We start from the raw sequence: 24655 nt of genomic DNA, 5'->3' as shown, positions 1-24655 counted from the left end.
TTTAAAATATTTTATTAAACAGCTCCGGGGGGGGGGATCTTCCTCCGGCTTCGGGGGTCTTCTTCCGGCTTCGGGGGTCCCTCCGCTTCATCTTCTCCCGGCGTCCGGTTGGTTCTTCTCCGCTCTCTTCTCCCGGTGTTCCTGTTCTTCGGCCGGCTCCTCTGCTGTCTTCAATTAGCTCTCTTGCCAGCAGAGGTCCGGACTTCTGGGCTTCTGGGCTTCTGGGCTTCTTCTCTTCTTTTCTCCAGATGTTGACACGACGCTCTCTCCTGCTGGACTGCTCTCCGAGGGCTGCGTTGTGACTTATATAGGCGGAGACCCCGCCCCCTTTTGATGTCACAGTCCCTGGGCATGCTGGGACTGTGACGTTTTAGGGGGCGTGGTCACTGGGTGATGTTGACCACGCCCCCTAAAACGTCACAGTCCCAGCATGCCCAGGGACTGTGACATCAAAAGGGGGCGGGGTCTCCGCCTATATAAGTCACAACGCAGCCCTCGGAGAGCAGTCCAGCAGGAGAGAGCGTCGTGTCAACATCTGGAGAAGAGAAGAGAAGAAGCCCAGAAGCCCAGAAGTCCGGACCTCTGCTGGCAAGAGAGCTAATTGAAGACAGCAGAGGAGCCGGCCGAAGAACAGGAACACCGGGAGAAGAGAGCGGAGAAGAACCAACCGGACGCCGGGAGAAGATGAAGCGGAGGGACCCCCGAAGCCGGAAGAAGACCCCCGAAGCCGGAGGAAGATCCCCCCCCCCCCCGGAGCTGTTTAATAAAATATTTTAAAAACCTGTGTAGTGTGTTTTATTACTTACACTTTTTTCCTAGGTAAATGGGTAGGGGTACCATGTACCCCATACTCATTTACATAGGGTGGGGGGCCGGGATCTGGGGGCCCCCTTATTAAAGGGGGCTCTCAGATTCCGATAAGCCCCCGCCCGCAGACCCCGACAACCAACGGCCAGGGTTGTCGGGAAGAGGCCCTTGTCCTCATCAACATGGGGACAAGGTGCTTTGGGGGGGGGGGCGCAGGGCGCCCCCCTCCCCCAAAGCACCCACCCCCATGTTGAGGGCATGCGGCCTGGTACGGTTCAGGAGGGGGGGGGCGCTCGCTCGTCCCCACCCCCTTTCCTGACCGGCCAGGCTGCGTGCTCGGATCGGGGTCTGGTATGGATTTTAGGGGGACCCCACGCCGTTTTTTCGGCGTAGCGGGGTTCCCCTTTATAATCCATACCAGACCTAAGGGCCTGGTATGCCCCGCGACGGGGCTAGTAAGGTGTCAATCTCGCCGATAAAAGCGGCAAGATTGACATCCTTTTCTAGTCCCGTCGCACCTGAGTCACGTTCAAAATGAACGGACTTGTCCGTGTGTGGGCAAGTCCGTTCATTCTGAAAGTCCGCCGGAACTCCGACGAAAGTCCGTCGGAAAGACGGGCGGACTTAGCCCGCCGGAAAGTCCCGGCGTGTGTGGGCAAGTCCGTCCGTTTTAAAGTCCGGCGCACCTGGCGGACAAAGTCCGTCGGAAAGTGTGCCGGACCAAGTAGGATAGAAAGTCCGCTCGTGTGTACGCGGCATAAGGGGATTTTTGTGGTGCCAAATACAGGAAGACAAGATTAACTTTTGTCAGTTAAAATGAAGCATAATTTTATTAACATGGCATAATTAAAAGAACATGCTGTTTTAGAGCAATGTGAAAATACAAATGTTAGGTGGTCAAAAATAAACAGGTAAATGTTGAATCGCAGATGGAGATATTGCACACTAGTCCGACATGTTTCGCTACTTAGCTTCCTCAGGGGATGTGCAAGATTTTATTGAGACCACTAAACGAATGAGAAAACAAGGTTGTAACAAAGGTCTAAAAATATACAATCAAAATGTAAGTACTGAATTTAAATATGAGCTTGATTGCCAAAAAAAAGGGGAACATGGGTATGGACACTTACCCTATACATTGATAGCACCCGTGAACCACCAGGCCGGGCCCCAGACAACGCCCCAAAGGACCTGATCCATGGGAATCAATTTGGCGCAGCCATAGAAGGCTGATAGGGGGACACTAGGAGAATAGTAAATTTTCATAGAGTTAAACTAGTGAAGGGATAACTAAATGTAAAGAAGCAAAGGGAGGGACAAATGTCTCATGGGATAAATACTCACACAGATTGTATTTGTTAGTCTAGTTGTCTATGAAGAGAGTACACTTAAATGAATCTAAAAAGGAGCTCTATAAACTCGGCTGCAAAGGCAGACTGGAAAAATAAGTAGAAAAGTTTATTATATATGGGTCATGCTTGAAATTGGTGGAATATAAGCGAAAAAAAAAGTTGTGTAAAATATGATTAGAATGAAAGTGCTCAGGAAAGGTAAGGGTGACCAGGGATAGTAATCAGAAAACGAGTCCAAAAACCTGACACTGTAAGAGTCATTACTTAATATTCATGTCAACATCAACAATTTAGACGCATATTAACAAGATTTTGTCCACTCCTCTCTGCAGACCCCACTGCAAGTAAATACATAAATAAGGCTCCCGAAATCACTTTTAGACGAGCTCCCTCTTTAAGGGATCGATTGGTTCAAAGTCACTTCGAAACCATACAATCCATCTCAAAACAAATGAACTGTGGTAGCTTCCCTTGCGATGCATGCGATGTATGTGAATATGTTGATGCAAAAACCAAACTTAAACTACCTAACGGTAGATGGCATTCCATTCAGTTTAGAGTCACCTGCCAGACACCGGGCGTTATATATCTTGCTCAGTGTCTGTGCGGTGGCTTCTATATAGGCAAAACAAAAAGACAATTTTTTAAACGTATACGAGACCATATCAAACCTATAAGGAAAAATAAAATGGATACCGCCATCAGCCGGCATGTTGGCATACATCACAACTTCAATCCGCAATTTATCAAATTTTCTGCACTTGAGCATATCCCCCAGACTCTCGCGGTGGCAGCGTTGATTGCATCCTGCTACAACTAGAGGCTCGTTGGATTTACAATCTGAAAGCCACAACCTTCCCTGGCTTTAACAAAAGCCTGAGCTTTAAGTCCTTTCTTTAATCCCTGAATGCTTATTTTGGCCCCTTCCTCCATTCCCCCCTAGGTTGTTTTCCATGTTTGTATTTCTATTTCCTTCCCACCCTTTTCCCTCCCTTTCTTCCTTCCCTTTCTTCCTTCCCTTTTCCTCCTTCCAATTTCCCCTCCCCCAGCCCAGCCCCCCCTTTCCCTCCCCCTCTCCCATCCCAGTCCCCCTCCCTTTTCCCCTGGATAAACTGTCTATTCGTACTTTTAATTTTTTATTGCTCTAGATTTATTTATTTGGAATTTAACTCATTATTACTTTATTCACAATGTATAAAAAAAAAAAAATTTCTTGATGGAATACGTGTGCTACTGTCTGATTTATTTTCAGCGTACAAAAAAAAATTTTTTTTTTCTTTGATATATTATTTGTGTCACTGTTTTATGTACAACCTCTGTAAATGAACTTGGTTGCCTATTGGACACTTAGTCGATTGGTGCAATTTGTGTACCTGCTCCGCTATCCCTATATCTGTTTTATTGCATCCCTTTCCCCGATCCATCCCTGACGGCCCTTCTCTTTTGTCCCCAATCCACACCGACCCTGGGTATTATCTCTGGCGGGCCATACGGACGCACAGGGCTTGGCTTATTCATCATGTAGCAGGCCCCTTTCTGCGCCGGGTACCCTTCTTTTGACCCTGGATGGCCTCGGCCATCCAGGGTCATATCCCCTCTCCAACATCGCTGCACACCTTGGCAGTGCGGCAGCTGGGTTGGAACTGTTCTGTGCGTGCCCTTCCGCTGGACGTGCCTGACTCCTCCCCCCCGCACAGCCTCCTGTTCACTGTAGTTAGAGGCTGTAGGCTGCCCGCGCGCATGCGCACAGGCGTCTCTACGTCTGCCTCGAGCCGGCGACGTCACACGCTGGCTCGTCGAAGGGCTGATTTAAACCGGCCTGCTTGGCTGTCATTTCAGCCAGAGCCGGAGGGAGACACTCACACTGTGGCCATCTTCTGACATGTAAGCTACTATATAGTTTGACTGGACACTATACATTTGCAAGTCTACACTCCTAGCCTTGTTCCTTATTTTTCCTCATTCATCTGTTCACTGGTTCTTCACCTACTTTCCTCATCATTGGTGTTTTCACCCTTCATCCCCAGGATTCTTACTATGGGTGTTTTCCCTACTTCCTTAACTCACACGGTATCCTTCTATTTTAAGGTATTTTGTTGTGGAGTGCTTCTCCTCCCCCCATCTATTTTATTACTTCATTGCTTGTGTTTACCCAGCAATATTCTTTTCTGATTATTATCCCGGGTCACCCTTACCTTTCCTGAGTATCTTCATTCTAATCATATTTTACATGACTTTTATTTTCGCTTATATTCCACCAATTTCAAGCATGACCCATATATAATAAAAAACTTTTCTACTTATTTTTCCAGTCTGCCTTTGCAGCCGAGTTTATAGAGCTCCTTTTCAGATTCATTTAAGTGTACTCTCTTCATAGACAACTAGACTAACAAATAAACTCTGTGTGAGTATTTACCCCATGAGACATTTGTCCCTCCCTTTGCTTCTTTACATTTAGTTATCCCTTCACTAGTTTAATTCTATGAAAATTTACTATTCTCCTAGTGTCCCCCTTTCAGCCTTCTATGGCTGCGCCAAATTGATTCCCGTGGATCAGGTCCTTTGGGGCGTTGTCTGAGGTCCGGCCTGGTGGTTCACGGGTGCTATCAATGTATAGGGTAAGTGTCCATACCCATGTTCCCCTTCTTTTTTTTTGGCAACCAAGCTCATATTTAAATTCAATACTCTGTATTTACATTTTAATTGTATATTGTTAGACCTTTGTTACAACCTTGTTTTCTCATTCGTTTAGTGGTCTCAATAAAATCTTGCACATCCCCTGAGGAAGCTAAGTAGCGAAACATGTCGGGCTAGTGTGCAATATCTCCATCTGCGATTCACCATTTACCTGTTTATTTTTGACCACCTAACATTTGTATTTTCACATTGCTCTAAAACGGCATGTTCTTTAAATTATGCTATGTTAATAAAATTATGCTTCATTTTAACTGACAAAAGTTAATCTTGTCTTCCTGTATTTGGCACCGCAAAAATCCCCTTACTCTTTCTCGCTGCATAGCAGGGATGTCGAACTCCATTTAATCGCAGGCTGCATCAGCATTATTGTCCTCCAAAGAGCTAGTTGAATCTGTAAGACCAGATGTCCAGAGCACCCCACTCCCCCTTAAATCACATGTCAAGAACCTCACCCCCACTATCAGAAGTAGAGCCCTTATGCCACAGTGCACCCCCCTTACCATGTGCTGCTGCCAGGAAGAATTTGGGCTCAGAGCTGAGAATTAGAAAATGCAGGTTCTGGAGGAGGGCTCGAGTCAGCTGCCAAAGTCTACTGATTTGGGGAGGTGGCACCAAGGGGGTGTTGCAGCTGCACAGAGAAGCCCAGAATCTGGTTGAGGAGTTCTGTCCTTAATGTTGCTGGCTGTGGAGACCAGGTGGGGTTGGAGACGAGAGGGGTGCCACAGCTGCAAGGGAGGGCCACATGAAATGGCCTGGTGGGCCAGGTTTGGCTCGCGGGTTTTATTTGACACGTGTTGTACAGCATAGGGCACAGTTTATCTGACAGCTGATTGGAGGAAAGGGACACAACCCCATCTACAGAGGCTTACAGGCTAATGGAAACATACAAAGTTGAGGCTCTGGGTCACTTGCTGTGGGCTGGAGGGGGTGGGGGAGTGAGCGGTCTTCCTTTGGGCTGTTGTGTCAGGAAAAGCGGTCAGAAGTGTCTCATGCAGATAGCAGAGAAAATAGGATCAAAGAGGAGCCACAGTCAGTGCTGTGGATTCAGCACACTGTACACTGTAGTGGGATGTGCTTTGTTCATATTTTATGTCTAAAGTTTTAAAAGCAAGGTATACACCGATTTTTCTCTTTTCTTCAACCAGTGGGTTGAATGGCCAAAAACTTGCAGATCCCTTCATCCTCACCATGCCATTGTATTCTGGCAGCAGGGACTTTCCCCACTCCCCGCCCACCTTGTCAGAAGTCACAGATCTAATACTGGTTTTCCAGCATGACCGTTCTATAGTCAGTTGTTAGATCGGCTTCTGTTAGACAGCAGTACAAACCGAGTGAAATTCATCCAGAACCTTTTTTTTCAGTCTGATTTTACCAGCCTTACAATAAACTAAGACTATGCCTAATTTTTCCTAGCTCTAAACAGTTGCATTTGGATGTGTTTTGTGATGCATTTTGTTGCATTTTTTGGTACTTTATTTATTTTTATTTTTTTTTACAGAAAACGATAGAATCAGAAACAATGAAGACATCAGAAGTGTTTCGAAAGAAGTTTGGAGAGCTTTCAGACACCATGAAGGAGGTAATGATCTTGCAGAATTTGTGTGCTATTACCAATTTTTTTTTTTTTATGGCGAGTTAAATAGAGAAAATAGTTAACAATACTTGTAAATTAGTTTATCATTTGGTTGATTAATTTGCAGACCAAAATATATTAAAATATAAATATGTATAATGTATATAAATGGACAAGGTCATCCAGTACCCCCTCGCCCATGCAGGAACAGAGAAAAGGGTTTTTAGGGGTTAAAACAGGCATTGAAGAATCAATATAATGACTCCATACCACTTGCCATCTGCAAAGCTGTCCACCGTAAATTGTTATATACAGTCCCTAAGAAATGGAAGAAGCTAAGGGGCGCTGGGGGGAGGGGGGGTTCTGAGGAGGTAAAGGGGGATGGGAAGAGGGTCTAGGACTGTGTTGTCCTACCCATTCTCTGTGTACTCACAGTTCACGCATCAGTCTCAGTGTGGCACACAGTGGGAGTGAAGGCAGCTTCTCCTCATTCCCATCTCATCGCAGATGAAGCTTCCCCCAGAGGCACTGCTAGGATTGTAAGAGACCTGGGGCACCCCAAGGAGAGCAATGATGCAATGGATGTGGACAAACTATATTAATAGCAGGAGGAGCTGAAGAGGCATTTTTTTTTTTTTAATCTGAAAGATTTTATTGAACATAAGAACTCTCCAGTGTACAGACCTTAAACAGCATGGCATACAATTCATAGCTCAAACATCGGAAAGTAAAATACAATACAATGTCACCCCCTCATGCACGTTCCTCAGTCAAAACCCAGCCGTAGACTGCAACAATCATATCCCTGAGCAGAATAGTATTACACATCTGGACATTGTAATAGTCTCATCTGTATAAGTTGCCTGGGACTCAGACCTGGTGTGTTAAGCCACAGTTTCTGAAACTTGCCCATACAGCCCCTGTGCTGATATATGTAGCGTTTAAGAAGGGGCGTATCTCCCATGTGAGTCACCCAAGATTTCCATAACAGAATTAATTTGCGGGTCTGAAATAAAGGCTCTTCTAAACAAAACTCTAGTCATTTTCTCCAAGATCTCATCCCCTAAAATGCCTAGCAAACAGAATTTTGGTTCTAGAGGTACTTTAGTCTGCAACACTCTGTTAAGGGTGGATAGAACCCTAGCCCAGTACTGATGTTACTTTGGGCAACGCCAGAGGAGATGAATGAGATGCCCTCTACTACAGCTAAAACACAGTGGGTTACTGATCTTGCCCATTTTATGAAGCCTGAGTGGAGTGTAATGCGCTCTCAAAATATAAAGTTGTGACAATTTCTGTGAAACATTCAAGGAGCGTATGGTCACCGACTGGAGTGCCTCCTCTCATTGATCACCTTTCAGTGAACCTACATTCTGTTCCCATTGAACAATCCCTTTTATGGGGGGATCTTTAAGGAAACTATTTTTTTTTCTTTTTTTTTTTTTTTTTTTATCTTTATTCTTTATTCAATTTTTAAGATTTTTACAGATTCCATAAATACAGATCAAGTAAACATTACCTTATCTACCAGACTAAGGCTAATAATTACACAGGGGTGGAAGTTCAAAAAGTAAACAGAAAAATAAGAATAACAATCAGAAAAATGGGTAGGCTCCACCCTAAGCCCCCCTTCTACACCCTTTTCCAATATTATAAAAAGTTAGTGTTGACACCTTAATCCCCCCCCCCTTTACCCCCCCCTCCTTTACAAAAATACTCATGTTTAAATTCCTGTGACAGGTTTATCAAATTATTTTTATATTACCTATAGTTTACCACATTGTGATTGGCTGACTATTCCCATTTAATTAGTGTTTCCTTTCCCTTACAACTATACTAATTGATTTTCCAGTTTTATTATGCTTTTACACTCTATTCGGGTGGCCCATTTTTTCCAGCCAAGGCTTCCACATCTTATTGAATTCCTTAAGATTGCCTCTCTTTGTATACACTACTCTTTCTCTACAGAGGGTTTCGTTTAGAGCCCTTGCACACTGGGGTGGTTTGCAGGCGCTATTGCGCTAATAATAGCGCCTGCAAACCGCCCCGAAAGTGCCGCTACTTTCATTCCAGTGTGCAAGCCCCGAGGGCTTGCACACTGGAGCGATGCGCTGGCAGGACGGTAAAAAAAGTCCTGCTAGCAGCATCTTCGGAGCGGTGAAGGAGCGGTGTGTATACCGCTCCTTTACCGCTCCTGCCCATTGAAATCAATGGGACGGCGCGGCTATACCGCCGGCAAAGCGCCTCTGCAGAGGCGCTTTGCGGTGGTATTTAACCCTTTCTCGGCCGCTAGCGGGGGTAAAACCGCCCCGCTAGCGGCCGCATACCGACGGTAAAACGCCGCTAATAATAGCAGCGTTTTACCGCCGACGCCGCCCCAGTGTGCAAGGGCTCTTACTGTGCCAGTCCAGTCTCTTACTGTGGGGGATGTCTTTGATTGCCATCTTAATGTGATCATTTTTCTAGCTTGGAACAAGCATCTCAGAATTGCTACTGTGGTGCTCTTCTTTTTTTTTTTTTTTTTTTTTTTTTTTTTTTTCTAATTCTTTAAGTAAAGTTCACACAAACGTGGGAAAAATAGTAATCCGAGCCGACCAGCAGAAGCAACTCATAATACATACATAGTCTGAAAGAATACATCAGTCAAATAGTCACATTCCATGTCGTTAAACATTGCAAATGGATAACTATTATGTCCAAACCACTCTGTCTGAACTTCATTTTTCAAAACAGCCAAACAGTCGAAGACCCAATGAAACAAAAAAAGGGGAGGGGGGGCTTTCAAACGATGGACCAGGGACAGTGCCCAAATCATCATCAGTAAGTTGCTTGATAATGTCCCTCACTTGGGACCAAAACCTTTTCAGTTTGACAGGACCAGAATGTGTGCAACATGGTACCCTCAGGCTCCATTCACACCTGAGCTTTTTGTAGCCTGAAGCTACAAAATGCTGGAGGGGAAAAAAATCATTTATTCTCTATGGAGATGGTTCACATCTCCGCTCCAAAACGCCTGACGCTCAAACAAGTTTTGGAGCTTCTTTTTAGGTGTTTTCCTTTATACATTGGGGACCCTTTGACCTGTACAAAATCGTGGCAAAAATGCGGGACAACGCGGTCAAAATCACGGTAAAAATGCGCGATTTTCTGCCTGAAAATGAAGCGCTCAGGTGTGATTGCAGCCTTAGCCTCTCTGCAATGCCAACAGGTGTTCACCGCATTGGGATAGATTTTTTTTTTCAAGAGAGACGGAACCTTATACCAACGGGTAAGGATCTTATAATTCAACTCTTGATATGTACTGGCCATTGAGGCGTAATAGGCAAAATAGTGAATATGTTCTCATTGGTCATCGGAGAATGAAGAGCCCAAGTCTCTTTCCCATTTCAGCAGAAACCCTGGCACGAAGTCATCGAGAGGTCGACTAAGCAATTTATATGCCTCAGAGACCCCATAGGTGGAGGGGTTTTATTCCAGACAAAGGTTTTCCAACTGAATAGTAGCCTCCCTGGCGGTTTTCCCGAGTGTGGCTCGGGGTTAAAATTCAGGACCATTAGCGGTAACCCCGATCCACACTCGGGATTACATCGCAGGATCCTGGTGTGGCTTTACTTACCTTGTCCCCAGGGTCCTGCGATGTCCCCCACTGTGTCTGTGGGCTCCGTCCTCCTCCGAAGCCTCTCCGTGCCAGGCTCCGTTCCCTGCGAGCAGCGCGACGCACGGGGGCGGAGCCTGGCGGGAAATTCAAAAAAGTGTAAAATCATAACACATACAGTACTGTAATCTTACAGATCTTACAATCTTACAGATTACAGTACTGTATGAAATTATTTCACATCCCTTTTGTCCCCAGTGCTTTGTCCTATGCCCTGCATGCAGTTTTATGTTATATATACTGTTCTTTCTGCCTGGAAACTGGAGATTGTCCATAGCAACCAAAAAGTGTCCCTTTACATCAAAAGTGGCTTTAGACCAGCTAGAAAACAGCGATAGTAAATTAGAACACTTGCAGAATTGAGCGATAGTGAATCGTGGGGAAATTTATTTTATTATTACATTTTTTTTTTTTTAATTATTTATTTTTATTCATTATATTATAATTTATGTATTTGTGTTTCAAACTTTATCATACCCGGGATATCTACTAGACTCTTGTTTGGACAGATTTAAGTGTGTTATTGTTAAGAATTACAGACCTACAATATAAAACGCCAAATTTCCATGCAAAATAATTGTACCCCTTTCAGCACCTAAAATCCGAAATAATCATACCGCCAGGGAGGTTAAAGCAGGATACCCCCCCACATAGTACATGGGTAAGAAAATGAGTGAGTTGCTACATTCGCCAGGGATCTGGCATTGGGTCGAACATCGACTGCAGCTCTGCTGTGGTTTTAACGGAGACTCAACGAGAAAGTAAGGCCTGGGGGAAACGCTGGGTTACCCTGTATCAGAAAGTGTGCAGGTAATCCCTCGCTCCGATCTAGAAAAATGACGACCTTGATGTATGACTCTTTGTAACGGAATATCAGAACATGAATGTTCGATCATTACACACGCCTTGGTTCCTCCATCTCTACACCATGCTAACACCCTGGCCAGATGAACGGCCTGGTAATATCGAATTAGTTCTAGAAAGGTCATCCCTCCAGTCAGTTTAGATCAGGCCAGATAAGAATGGGAGAGGCGCGGATGTTCACCCAAAAAAATTTTACGAAAGCACCACAAACGGATTTTAGAAAGTGGTGGGGACAACTATAGGCAAAAAGATTATTTGAAAGAAATATAGTAGCCTGGGCATGATAATTTTAAGACTGGCATTCTGACCCATCCATGTGTATGAACCCGTGTGCCATCTGACCAAATCTGCAGTAAGGGCACAAAGCATGGGTGGAAAAGGCGCTGCAAATATCTTATCTACAGAGGAGGTCAGTTTCACCCCAAATATGTAAGATGAGAGGTTGCCCAGAGGAAAGAAAATGACAAACGGAGCGCCAGAGCACGTGCAAAGGGGGAATAATATTGAGCATTTCGTATTTATGTATGTTAATCTTGAAATGCGAGAGAGCACCATACTAACTAAACTCATCGAGGAGGTTGGGTAACGTAGTTTATGGAAACATAATAAAGAACAACATGTTATCCGCAAACGCGGCAACTTTCTGTTCTGATTTGGCAACCGGAAAGCCATTTACGTCCACGTTGTGCCATATGTGCTGTAAAAATGGCTCCAAAGTCGAGATTTGTCTAAGGCGACAAGGGACAACGTTGTTTGGTAACATTGGTCAATGGGAAGTAGGCGAAGGGTGCCTCGTTGGCCCTAACTGCCACAGATGGGGTGGCTTATATGGCTTCTATCCATTTACTGAAAGCCTGTCCGACATTGATATGGTTTAGCGTCTCCTTCAGGAATATCCAGTCCAATGCTTTCTCCGTATCAGAAGCAAGTAGGCATAGAGGTAGTTTTAAAAAATGAGCGAGATTTACAGTTGTGCTCATAAGTTTATATACCCTGGCAGAATTGATGATTTCTTGGCCATTTTTCAGAGAATATGAATGATAACATAAACTTTTCTTTCACTCATGGTTAGTGTTTGGCTGAAGCCATTTATAATCAATCAACTGTGTTTACTCTTTTTTTTAATCATAATGAAAACAAACTACCCATTTGTGGATGAGGCTCTTTATCTTCTCAGATGGTAATGCTGCCCATTCCTCTTTGCAAAAAAGCCTCCAGTTCCTGTAAATACTTGGGCTGTCTTGCATGAACTGCACGTTTGAGATCTCCCCAGAGTGGCTCAATGATATTGAGGTCAGGAGACTGAGATGGTCACTCCAGAACCTTCACTTTATTCTGCTGTAGCCAATGACAGGTCGACTTGGCCTTGTGTTTTTGGATGATTGTCATGTTGGAATGTCCAAGTACGTCCCATGCGCAGCTTCCTGGCTGATGAATGCAAATGTTCCTCCAGTATTTTTTTATAACATACTTGCATTCATCTTGCCATCAATTTTGACCAAATTTCCTGTGCCTTTGTAGCTCACTCATCCCCAGAACATCAGCGATCCACCTCTGTTTCACACAGAAGGAATGGTGTACCTTTCCTCATAGGCCTTGTTGACTCCTCTCCAAAAGTAATGTTTATGGTTGTGGCCAAAAAACTAAATTTTGGTCTTATCACTCCAAATGACTTTGGGCCAGAAGGTTTGAGGCTTGTCTGTCCTGTTTGGCGTATTGTAAGCTGGATACTTTGTGGGATTTGCGTAGTAATGGCTTTCTTCTGGGAACTTGATCATGCAGCCCATCTTTCTTCAAGTGCCTCCTTAATGTGCATCTTGAAACAGCCACACCACATGTTTTCAGAGAGTCCTGTATTTCATCTGAAGTTATTTGTGGGTTTTTCTTTGCATCCCAAACTATTTTCTTGGCAGTTGTGGCTGAATTTTAGGTTGGTCTAACCGACCTTGGTTTGGTTTCAACAGAACCCCTAATTTTCCACTTCTTGATTTAGTTTTTGAACACTGCTGATTTGCATTATCAATTCCCTGGATATCTTTTTATATCCCTTTCCTGTTGTATACAGTTCAACTACCTTTTCCCGCAGATCCTTTGACAATTCTTTTGCTTTCCCCATGACTTGGAATCCAGAAACGTCAGTGAAGCACTGGATGAAAGATGCAAGGGCCTGTCAGGAGTCCAGAAACTCATTGACCTTTTTATACACGGACACTACACACAAGCAAACCGATCACAGGTGAGGATGGTTACCTTTTAATAGCCATTCAAACCACTTTGTGTCAACTTGTGTGCATGTTATCAAGCCAAAATCCCCAGGGTATGTAAACTTTTGATCAGGGTCATTTGGCTAGTTTCTGTTGTGATTAAGATTTAAAAAGGGTAAACACAGTTGATAATAAATGGCTTCAGCCAAACACTAACCATGAGTGAAAAAAGTTTTTGTGTTACGATTCATAGTCTCTGAAAAATGGCCAAGAAATCATAAATTCTGCCAGGGTATGTAAACTTATGAGCACAACTGTATATTGTCCAGCACCCTTGTATTGTCTTTCGCCTCCTTGGTAGACATAAAGCCAACCTGATCTGAGTGGTTGATATTCTGAAGGCGAGGTAAAAGTCTAGATGCTAGCATCCGTGTGAAGATCTTCAGGTCAACATTTAACAAGGATATGGGCTGGTAATTCATACATTGAGCCAGGTCCTTACCTTCCTTAGGGATCACAGTAATGTGTGCCCTCAAGGTGTCAACTGGCAAGGGCTGATATTCCAAAAGAGAATTAAACACCTCTACGAATCTAGGGGCTAGAATTGGCGCAAATGCTTTTATAGTAAGCCGCCCTGTAGCCCTCTGGGCCTGAGGCTTTGTGACAGCCTTTTAAATTTTCATCCGTCGAAATGGGAACATTAAAGGAACTCCGCTATGTCTTCATAAATTTAAGGAGGCCTGACGCAACGAGGTAGACTTGTACTTGTTTCCTGGTGTCTAATTGTTCAGGAGACATTGGAGTCGATAAATTGTATAAAGAGGAATAGTATTCCTGAAAACGTGTGATATCTGTCCCCTGTCTCAGAATCAATATGCGGAATATATCTTTTGAGCGAAACATCACGCAGCAATTGGGCTAGAAGCTTGCACGGTGTCTAGCCTTCTTTTCTTCGGTTCTGTCCCCTTTTGAATCAACTTGCCACTCCATGATACATTTATGGGTTTCCCATAAGGTCAGGGGAGTGATATCGTCTGCAGCATTGTTGGAAAAGATTTGCATCAAAGCTAAGGCAAGGTCCTTCTGAAGTGGGCCTTCTTTTATCAAGCAGTCATTGAGTTTCCATGTCCAAGATTTGGAACATGAAACTCCAAGACAAAGGTCAAGAATAGATGGGGCATGGTCAGAAACAGTCTGTGTGCCTATGGACGTACAGCCCCTGGAAGAAGGGTCTAGGATACCATCACATAGTCGATCCGGGAATAACTGTCATGTGAGGATGAGTAAAATGTATAATCATGATCATTAGGGTGGTGGATCCGCCACACATCCACCAGGCATGTTGAAGGAAGGGCTTTTTTCACCCAACGAAGATACGGATAAGACAAATGCGTAGTCAACCTGGAGGCATCCAGCAGAGGGTCGAGGGCCATGTAAAAATCGCCTCCCAATATCGGTTCACCCTCCATAAAACCTTGCAAAGCATTGAGGATTTCCTCCAAGCAGCTTAACTGAGCCCGATTGGTTAAGTAAATAGAAGCTAACGTGATTCTGCGGCCGGCCAGATCTCCTTTATGAAATACATAGTGGCCTTCCTGATCACATTTCTGGTCCATGAGGGTCCAAACAACTGGTATGGAAAGCGGGATACTCACCCCTCAGTCTTAGAAGTGGGGGCCGTACTGTGGTATCCCAGTGGATAGCGCAAGTTACTAAGTTTTGGTACCTTGCCATACTGAAAATGGGTCTTTTGGATGAACGCGACTTATGCTCGCATGCGCCTAAGTTCACACAGATTTGTGATGCGCTTGTCAGGAATAATCAATCCTTTGACATTCATAGTTACACATCATAAGATGGACATGAGTACTGGTCAACACCGCCGTAAAAGAAGGAAGTGGAGGAGAGGTGACTAGAGGAAAGGGTTAGGGAAAGAGAAAAAAATAGTTTTTATATGAAAATACTATAGTGGCTCCAAAATTAGCCTACCCATCTCTGTTAGCCCCTCTGGGAATTATCCAAGAAGGGACAACATGAGGAGGCAAAAGCCTATGTGGGAAAAATAGAACACAACTACGGATGTGTAGAGGTGCTCTTGAATAGTTAAACAAGCAAAAACATTGTAAAACGCCGGCATCCAGCATTCCTAGGGTATAAAGGCAGATATAACAACCCCCTGGCAGCATTACCCATCTTAGCTACAAGTGGGAAGGGGAGACACAGAGAGGATGGGAAAAGTCTCTGCCTCTCCATGAGCCCCACGCTCAGACCCAGGTGTCTGTTTATAAACTCCCCCCTACAGCACCTGCAGTAGAGATCATGGCAATGGCCTGCCAGCCGGTGTTTCGGCAGATTCGGTGACCTGTCAGAATTTAATGGAAGTGACGTTTCGTCATCGACATCTTGCTACACCCGCACTCTTCCACAGTAAGGATACAGTGAGAAGGTGGCAATCTGACATCTTGTTCCACCCACCGGAGTCTGGCATTTCGTACTTATTTTTACCACTATATGGAGCTTATATAGTGACATTTAGTGTTTTTTAATCCATCTGAATGTTATGTTGAATTGTAAAAGCAGCGGCAAGCCTGCTGATCTCACAGGTTTGCTAATCTGACAGAACACCGCTGCTTTTACAGTTCAACATCAAAACAGTCATACGGATTTCCAAATACTGTATTTCACTATATAAGCTCCGTTTAGTGGTAAAAATAAGTGTGAAATGCCAGATGTTCACTTGCCCCCTTCTTACTGTATCTCTACTGTGGACGACTGCGGGTCGTAGCAAGATGGCGGCAAGGGAACGGCACTTCAGTTTCAAAATCTGACGGCTCCCCTAATCTGATGAAACACCGGCGCTGCTCTAGAATCCAAGTAGGTACAGCATCAGACTAAATCGCCCCTTAAAACCCTAGGGGCTAAGCAAGAGGCCCACACCAGAAGATCTAACAATGGCCCTGGTCCAGCACTCCCGCTCCACCCCCAAGGTCCCTGATCCCTCCCAAGAGAGCCCCAGTAAAACTCCAAGGGGAACACCAACTACACAACTAAGGGAGACAACACATGCCCAGAGGACAGAATCCTACTGGAAAACTACCCAAAACATTTAAACATAAATGAGCCTCCCAAAGGGCCAATTGTCCGTCGTATAAGACTGCCAGGTAGAACTTTACAGCTGGTAACCAAAAACCTGTACCCTGAAGGTTTATGAACCAAGGCCTGGGCAACGTACATATTTGAACTCCGAGTTAACAAGAGGTCCGAGGCACCCATAGGGGGCTGAGCCGGAGTTCAAGATCAGAAGATTCTGGGAAGTCTCCAGTAGGGAATTGGCTTTTATAATTGGCCGGCGTGGCTCGACAGGCCATTGGAAGAGCGATCTTCATCTCATCCTCAGACAAGAACAGGGGGACATGTTTACATGTAAAAAAAAATAAAAAACATAAGGAGCTGCGCTTAAACAAATAAAAAAATAAATATAAAAAAAGTGCAATTGAATATGATCAATCGGATGAATCAGTCCAATCGAATTAAGAAACAAATCACAAAAAATGACTCCAAACAGTGCAAATAAGTAAACCTAAATGGTAAATAAATTAGTCCACAGTCCTTGAAATTTCCAGGAAACGTTTGATAAGATACCATGTGAAACAATTTTCAGTGATTTCTTTATAAAACAACAAACATGTATCCACCACCACATAGGGTGCAAGCTTACCAGCTGCACAAGCTGTCTGAGCTTGTGGCTAATACCCAGCCAGGGCCTTTGATCTTCCCAGCACCTCCGGTGACCGATAAGTCAAACGTTCCTGGAGACTTGGCGTGTATATCCAGCGGTCAGCCCAACTACCGATGATCTCTAAATTATAAGAGGTCATCTAAAGCATGAGGTAAGAAAATGCCCGATGCTTGGCCACATCCTGTTTGTCTCCCGACCTCCAAGATGGATGGATCCGACAGCTCCAGGCTCAGCTTCACAACACCGCTCACTCTGGACTTTGACTCCACACTGAAAGTGTACTCCACAGCGTCCCAGCACAGCTTGCCTCACTCAGGATGATCCCTGTGCTTCACTCAGGTGTGTGTGTGCAGGATAAGGAAACACAGAAAGAGAGCTCATCGCGAGATCATGCTTACATGTGGTGCAGACGTCTCCCAAATCACCCAGAATAGGGGCTCAAAGTACCCAGCATCTAGTAGGTATGATGCAAAAGATAATTGGTACTGATCAGGTTTTAGGCAAAAGCAGAGCACCTGCAGGCCCAGAAAGGGAAGAGGGGGGTAAGCTCACATTTCACTTGCATAGGGAACCCTGATGCTTGTTCCGTGAGGCATTACGTAATGGGTTTCTTCTTGGGAAGGTCCTGGGCCAAGCTCCATGACTGTCCAATCGGGAAAGGAATGGTTGGAATCTCCAGCCTGGTAAACAACTCTGGCAGCATGCGGAGTGTGGCCCCTTTATCACACAATGGAATGAGTAACCCCAGCTGTACATGACATCTTCGCGTAGCTTTTCTAGGAGTGGCTTCAGAGTGCGATGCATTTGCAGGGTGTATCTGCAGAGGTCAGACAGGATTTGAATTGAAGCAGCATCAAAATCTATCGGTCCCAGATGCCATGCCTTTCTGAGAATTTCTTCCTTTATGACATAAAAATGCACTCTACACAAGGTGTCTCCTGGCCTACCATCCGCTGAAGGAGTAAGAACCTTGAATCTGGTGAACCCTGTCTAATTCCAGATCTTCTGGGTCTTTGCCCAAGCCCCTATTCAAAATGGCTGTAACTGTGGATCGGAGCACTCTGGGAGATGTAGCCTCAGGTATTATACCCATTAGTTTCAGGGTGTCTCCTGCTCCTGTTTTCTAAATTGTCTTGCTGGAGATGCAGAGTGTACAGGTGTTGCATATGTATGGACATCTGAGCCTCCATAGCAGCCAGTCTTTGGTCCACTGTAGTCTGGTTGGACTCCAGGGTGTCAATTTGTATGGATACAGTATGCAGGAAGTCCTTAACCTCCCCTAAGCTCATTCCTGAGTACTTGCTGTAGAGTATGGGTCAAGTGGTCCTCATCTGTCTTAGTTGAGACTGTAGACAGGCTATAGCTTCAGGGTCTGCTAGCAATGCCGAGAAGCCAGGTGTTGCTAACCGAGTCAGCTATATGGGGACTTGTAGGGCCTGCTGCAGGGAGCCTCCCCCAGTGCCAGGGAGGCTGGGGAGAAGGGCTCTTGCAGATATGACATGTCAGTGGCGGAACGACTGCTCCAGAGGCAGGGAAGCTTGTGGAGTGAAAAGGTCCGAGAGTTGCGGGGCCCGCGCCGGGAGTCTGCGGAGTCTTTTTGTTGCCTTTTGGCATAGTTGGGTGCTTGTGGAAGGTCTGTCTTTGCGGTTGGACTGAACAGAGCTCTAGGGGTATGCTTCCTCACTGCACCATTGCGTGGCCATGCCCCAAGGAAATTATTTTATACTATAGTATATGCTATACATGCTATAGCATTGTGAAATTAAACTTTTAGTGCAATCAACTGTTTGGATCAAATTATAAATAGGGCGTAAGTGATTGATCCCATCCTCCCGCATTGCCCTGAGCTTTGACAGCATGTTGTAATTGCATGTATTAATAGTAGTAGTAGGGGGCAAAGGAAAACGTTTCTGAAGTTTGGTAAAGGAAAGCTATCTCCTGTACTGAAAAATGTGAAAGGTGAGTCACCCCAAAGCTTACCACCTAGCACCCTGCTGCAGTTTTGACAATTCAACATAGGTGTTATTATTCCATATAGAACTATAGATAGGAAGCTCCAGCATACACTGCAGTAGTTTTGACTTGTTCCAGATTTTATAAATGAGGTTATGTGTCGGCATTTGTTAAGCGTATGAAACTCCTGAGATTCCAGGCTGTCTGGGATGGAATTGGCCTTTAGTGCAAAAAAACATAAGGCGATTGGTTGATCCGACATGAGGGGAGGTTTCAGATATAGGAGAAAACATGGAGCCTATTAAATGCTGTAGTTGGGCCGCAACATAGTAAAGCCAGGGGTTAGTAAGTGCCAACCCCCTCCATCTTTGGGGTATTTGCAACTGTTCTAGCGTAATCCTAGGGGGGGGTGATTGTTTCAGAGGAAGGAACCTAAAAAAGGGAGTTAACTAGTCTTAAACTGTTTTAGTGGAATCCCAACCGGGGAGTTGTGGAGTAGATAGAGTAGTAGTGGCATAAGTATAATTGTGTTCATGCAGACAGCTTAAGTTTATTCCATATGATAATCCTGTCCCTCAAACGCACCCAGTAAAGGATGAAGATTGAGTCAGCAATACTCAGTAATGGTAGGGGTTATATATAGTGCCTTGAAAAAGTACAGTGGATATAAAAAGTCTACAGCCCCTGTTAAAATGTCAGTATTCTGTGATGTAAAAAAATGAGACAAAGATAAAATCATTTCAGAACCTTTTTCCATCTTTAATGTGACCTATAAACTGTACAACTCGGTTAAACGACACACTGAAATCTTTTAGGTGGAGAAAAGTAAAAATAAAATATGGTTGCATAAGTGTGCACTCCCTTATACTAATACTTTTTGAAGCCCCTTTTGATTTTATTACAGCACTCAGTCTTTTTGGGTAGGAGTCTATCAGCATGGCACATGTTGACTTGGCAAAATTTGCCCACTCTTCTTTGCAAAAACACTCCAAATCTGTCAGATTGCGAGGGCATCTCCTGTGCACAGCCCTCCTCAGATCACACCACAGATTTTCAATCAAATTCAGGTCTGGACTCTGGCTGGGCCATTCTAAAACTTTAATCTTCTTCTGGTGAAGCCATTCCTTTGGATTGATTTGGATGTATGCTTTGGGTCGTTGTCATGCTGAAAAAAGTTCCTCTTCATGTTCAGATTTCTAGCAGAAACCTGAAGACTTTGTGCCTACCAGCTTTGCACATCTAGAGTGACATTTTTGCCCATTCTTTGCAAAATAGCTCAAGCTCTGTTAGATTGGATGGAGAGCATATTTCAAGTTTTACCACAGATTCTCAATTGGATTTAGGTCTGGGCTTTGACTCGGCCATTCTAACACATGAATATGCTTTGATCTATCATTCCATTGTAGCTCTGGCTGTATGTTTAGGGTTGTTGTCCTGCTGGAAGGTGAACCTCCGCCCCAGTCTCAAGTCTTTTGCAGACTAACAGGTTTTCTTCTAAGATTGCCCTCCATCCATCTTCCCATGAACTCTGACCAGCTTCCCTCTCCCTACTGAAGAAAAGCATCCCCACAACATGATGTTGCCACCACCATGTTTCACGGTGGGGAAGGTGTGTTCAGGGTTATGTGCAGTGTTACACAAACCCAAAAAGACTTGCAGCTGTAATTGCAGCAAAAGGTGGTTCTACAAAGTATTGGGTGAATACAAATGCACGCCACACTTTTCACATATTTATTTGTAAAAAATTTTGAAAACCATTTATCATTTTTCTCCACTTCACAATTATGTGCCATTTTGCATTGGTCTAGCACATAAAATCCCAATAAAATACATTTACGTTTTTGGTTGTAACATGACAAATGTGGAAAACTTCAAGGTGTATGTATACTTTTTCAAAGCGCTGTAAATGCCAAGGTATTTTGAAGAAAGTCTTAATAAATGAATACCTGTAAGGATAATGGCCACATGTCTTAAGTAAGGCCTTTCCTTTGTTTCAACATTTGCGCCTAGATTCACCACTCCCATATCACCTCCCACACTGCTATGAGGCTGAGCTGTAATATGAGTTTTCTTCTCTGGCTAGCTTAATTAACATCAGACAGGCTGTGAGGAGAGCTGAGGGGCATATTGTAAGGGCATATTCCACATAGTGAGTTAGAGAAAAACAAGATATACATTACATAGGATACTTTTTAAGAAAATATAAACTTGAAACCATCAATCATTATTATGTCTAGACAGGCTTTCTAGAATTTAGTCCAGAGATTTAATCCAGATTAGAGCTGCACGATTCTAGCTAAAATGAGAATCACAATTTTCTTTACCATACCTCATGGGACACAGAGTGAGGCTAATATTCATTACCTACTGGGTTATACTTAATCACTAGTGTACCACTAAATTTAGAGCCCAAATGGCAAATCGAAGGTACACTAGTGAAGAGGCCTACACGTTTCTGAGCATGACAGATAGTGAAGAGGAAGTCACTCATCTGTCAGATTCAGGCTCAGAATACGATCCTATAGACGACAGCGGCTCCATGACAGATAGCTCTGGCGACTGAGTTGTGGTCCCTGCCAAGGTCAGGCGTACCAGACCCCAAACTACTTCTTCTGTCCTTGATGTGCAAGAACCGCAGGGCTCTCATATGGAGCAGAGCAGTACTAGCGCCGCTATTCCTTCTGGTGAACTGGCAAGCACCAGCGGCCTAGTACACCCTGGTCATACATCCAGCACTGCTGTATCATGTGGTGACGTGGCGAGTCCCATAAGTGCAGTTCAAGCTGGCTAGGTGGCAAGCACAAGTAGTGTCCCACTGCCACCAAGAAGACGAACACAGGCCCGTCGTGCCCATAGTGCCCTTCCTGCTGCATTCGCCAATCCTAATTGGGAACCCACCACTTCTGCAGCACCCTTACTTCCATTCACTGGCCAACCCGGCATTCAGGTGGAAACAGTTGATTTTACACCACTTTTATTTTTATTCACTGTTTTTCACCGAAGATCTTTATAGATCTATTGTGGACCAAAGCAATTTGTACGTTGGTCAACACATCGCCACTATTCCCCAGTCCTCCCTTGCCAGAGATTGGAGACCAATTACGGTCTCCTAATTTAAGCTCTTTCTGTGTAATAAATAGCTTAATAGTGTATAAAAAGCTTTCAATAATGATGATTGTTTGTGAGACGAATTTTCTTAATTATGTCTGAGTCAGCTTAAATCAAACTGTGTGTTTTATTGTACACACATAAACTTGGAAAATACTTACAAAAATAGTACATTCATATTCAGAATTAGTGTTTCATATATGATCAAAAATATTCAAGTATAGTAAATTTGTTTCAAAGATCTGAAAAGAGTTCTTAAAGTCATTAGACCATGTGCATTTTCCTTTGTCTTGATTTCTTAAAATGGCCGAAAAACTTCATGTGTTCTGTGTGCAGTGGTGTTGATCTGAAGGCAGCCAAAGATGGCTTTTTCCTTCTGTCTATATGAAATCAGCCTTTCCAAAATTCGCGCCCAAACACAAACCCCTCCCATACACTCCCCTTTCTCCTCCTTTTACAATGGTGGGGGCTAGATTATATATCTGAGCTCTCAACATCTGCTTTAACTTAAACAAACCTTCTAAACATGAAACAGGATATGTAGGAGAGAGACGTTCAGACTACACATCAGACCACTTAAAACAAAAACATCTTTCAAACAGCATATACGATTACATAGGAATATTTTGAAACCATACATATATTATTTACAAACTCCATCAAAATCCTGACAGGTTCTAGACTTGCAATCTCCGTTAATGAGTTGTCATCTGGATGTTATTAACTCAAAGTCTGCCATTCATACAATTGTAGAGAATGCATATTCTTTTTATTAAAATTTTAGATATTAAGAATATAACATTCTGGGCCTTTCCCTCAACATGGGCATAACTAAAAAGAGTGAGTTGCGGTCATATTGGTCCACTGACCCAATTCACCATATGCCCTTGTTCTCTGCCTCCATGACCAGGGCACGATACGAGCAGATCTTGCGGTTCATGCACTAAAACAAAAATGAACTCTGTCGTCCTCGTGGAGACCTTGAATACGATTGGCTCTACAAAATTCGGCCCCTCGTAAACCACTTCAACCAACGTTTTGCAGACTTGTTTACTCCACATCAAGTTGTCTGCGTTGATGAGTCCCTGATTAAATTTTCTGGCCGCTTGTCATTCAAACAGTACCTTCCCAGCAAGCGTGCCAGATATGGGGTCAAGATGTATAAGCTCTGTGACAGGGTCACAGGCTATACATGTGGTTTTATGGTTTACGAGGGCAAAGATAGTCACATAGAGCCCACAAACTGCCCTGACTACATAGGAAGCGCTGGAAAGATTGTGTGGGACTTGGTGTCACCCTTATTCGGAAAGGGGTACCATTTATATGTGGACAATTATTACACGAGCGTGCCACTTTTTAGTCACCTTTTTGATCATCAAATTGGAGCATGTGGCACCGTGCGATCTAATCGCCAGGGCTTTCCCCAGCGGCTTGTCTATTCCCATCTTAGGCTCTGGGAGAGAGCCTGCTTGCAGTGTAATAATTTGCTCGCTATGAAGTGGAGGGACAATAAGAATGTTTTCGTTCTTACCTCCCTTCATGCAGACACGACGGTCCAAATTCCTACGGCGACTGGTGTTGTGAAGAAACCCCTCGGTGTCCACGAATGTAACCTTAACATGGGAGGGGTGGACTTCAATGACCAGTTGGCGCCGTACCTAGTTGCCCGTAGGGCCAGACGCTGGTACAAAAAAGTGTCTGTATACTTATTTCAATTGGCTTTGCTGAATGCTCATGTGCTATACAGAGCTTCAGGACAGACTGGATCCTTCCTTAAATTCCAGGAAGAGATCGTCAGAGTCCTTCTGTTTCCAGACGGTGCTCCACCTCACCTTCCCCAACCAAATGCAGTAAGCCGGCTGCATGAGAGGCATTTTCCTTATGTCCTCCTGAGTACCCCTACCCAACGAGCCCCCCAAAGAAAATTTTGTGTCTGCAGAAAGCGTAGATATAGGCGTGACACCCGCTATTATTGTCCCTCCTGTCCTGGCAATCCTGGTCTTTGCATTGGTGAATGTTGTGAGCACTACCATACACTAGTTGAGTTTTAGCGTAGGGTACAGCATTGCACAGACTAGGACACACTTTCACAGGGTCTCCCAAGATGCCACAAACCTGGAAGCGGTTACAGTTAAAGTTAGTTATAAAAATAAAGTAAAAAACAAAAAAATACACAAAAAAAATATAAAAAAAAAAAAAAAAATAGTTTTATTCTCTCTCTCTCTATTCTCTCTCTATTGTTCTGCTCTTTTTTACTGTATTCTATTCTGCAATGTTTTATTGTTATGTTTTATCATGTTTGCTTTTCAGGTATGTAATTTTTTATACTTTACTGTTTAGTGTGTTTTATTGTGAACCATTTTGTTTTCAGGTACGCCATTCAGCTGCAGCGTGGATTTATTTATCTTGACAGCAACAGCGTTTGCTCCCATGATACATAAAGCCGTGACTCCAGCACTGTCAGAGGTGATTTCACCACCATAGTTATACTTCAGCATATATGCCGAAGCGTGGGGGCAGCAGTCGGCGGAGGAGCGATTTGCTTCTACCTTTTGCGGGAGGATGCCCCCATGCTTCGGCATATATAAACGGTGCATATATGCCCATCATTAGAAGTGGGTGGATGAAGGGAGGTATTCTAATGGTGGGCATATCCACCGATCAATCTCTCTTTTTCGTTCAGCCCACAGGCTGCATGAAAAA

At 44.1% G+C, this 24655-nt stretch overlaps 1 protein-coding gene across 4 annotated transcripts in view; it reads left to right on the top strand.

The window, feature by feature from the left end:
• The window catches only part of TIMM44 (translocase of inner mitochondrial membrane 44), an 822359-nt gene that overhangs the window by 301805 nt on the left and 495899 nt on the right, over positions 1-24655 (top strand). For all 4 annotated transcript variants that reach the window (XM_073594831.1, XM_073594823.1, XM_073594814.1 and 1 more), the window contains one exon: positions 6355-6435. In XM_073594831.1, the coding sequence (XP_073450932.1) occupies positions 6355-6435 (81 nt within the window). The remainder of the gene's footprint in view (positions 1-6354; positions 6436-24655) is intronic.

Source organism: Aquarana catesbeiana, linkage group LG01 (assembly GCF_042186555.1).
Source record: "Aquarana catesbeiana isolate 2022-GZ linkage group LG01, ASM4218655v1, whole genome shotgun sequence".
Lineage (NCBI taxonomy): Eukaryota > Metazoa > Chordata > Amphibia > Anura > Ranidae > Aquarana > Aquarana catesbeiana.
Note: the sequence above shows the minus strand (reverse complement) of the source record. Positions and strands in the feature narration are given on the sequence as shown.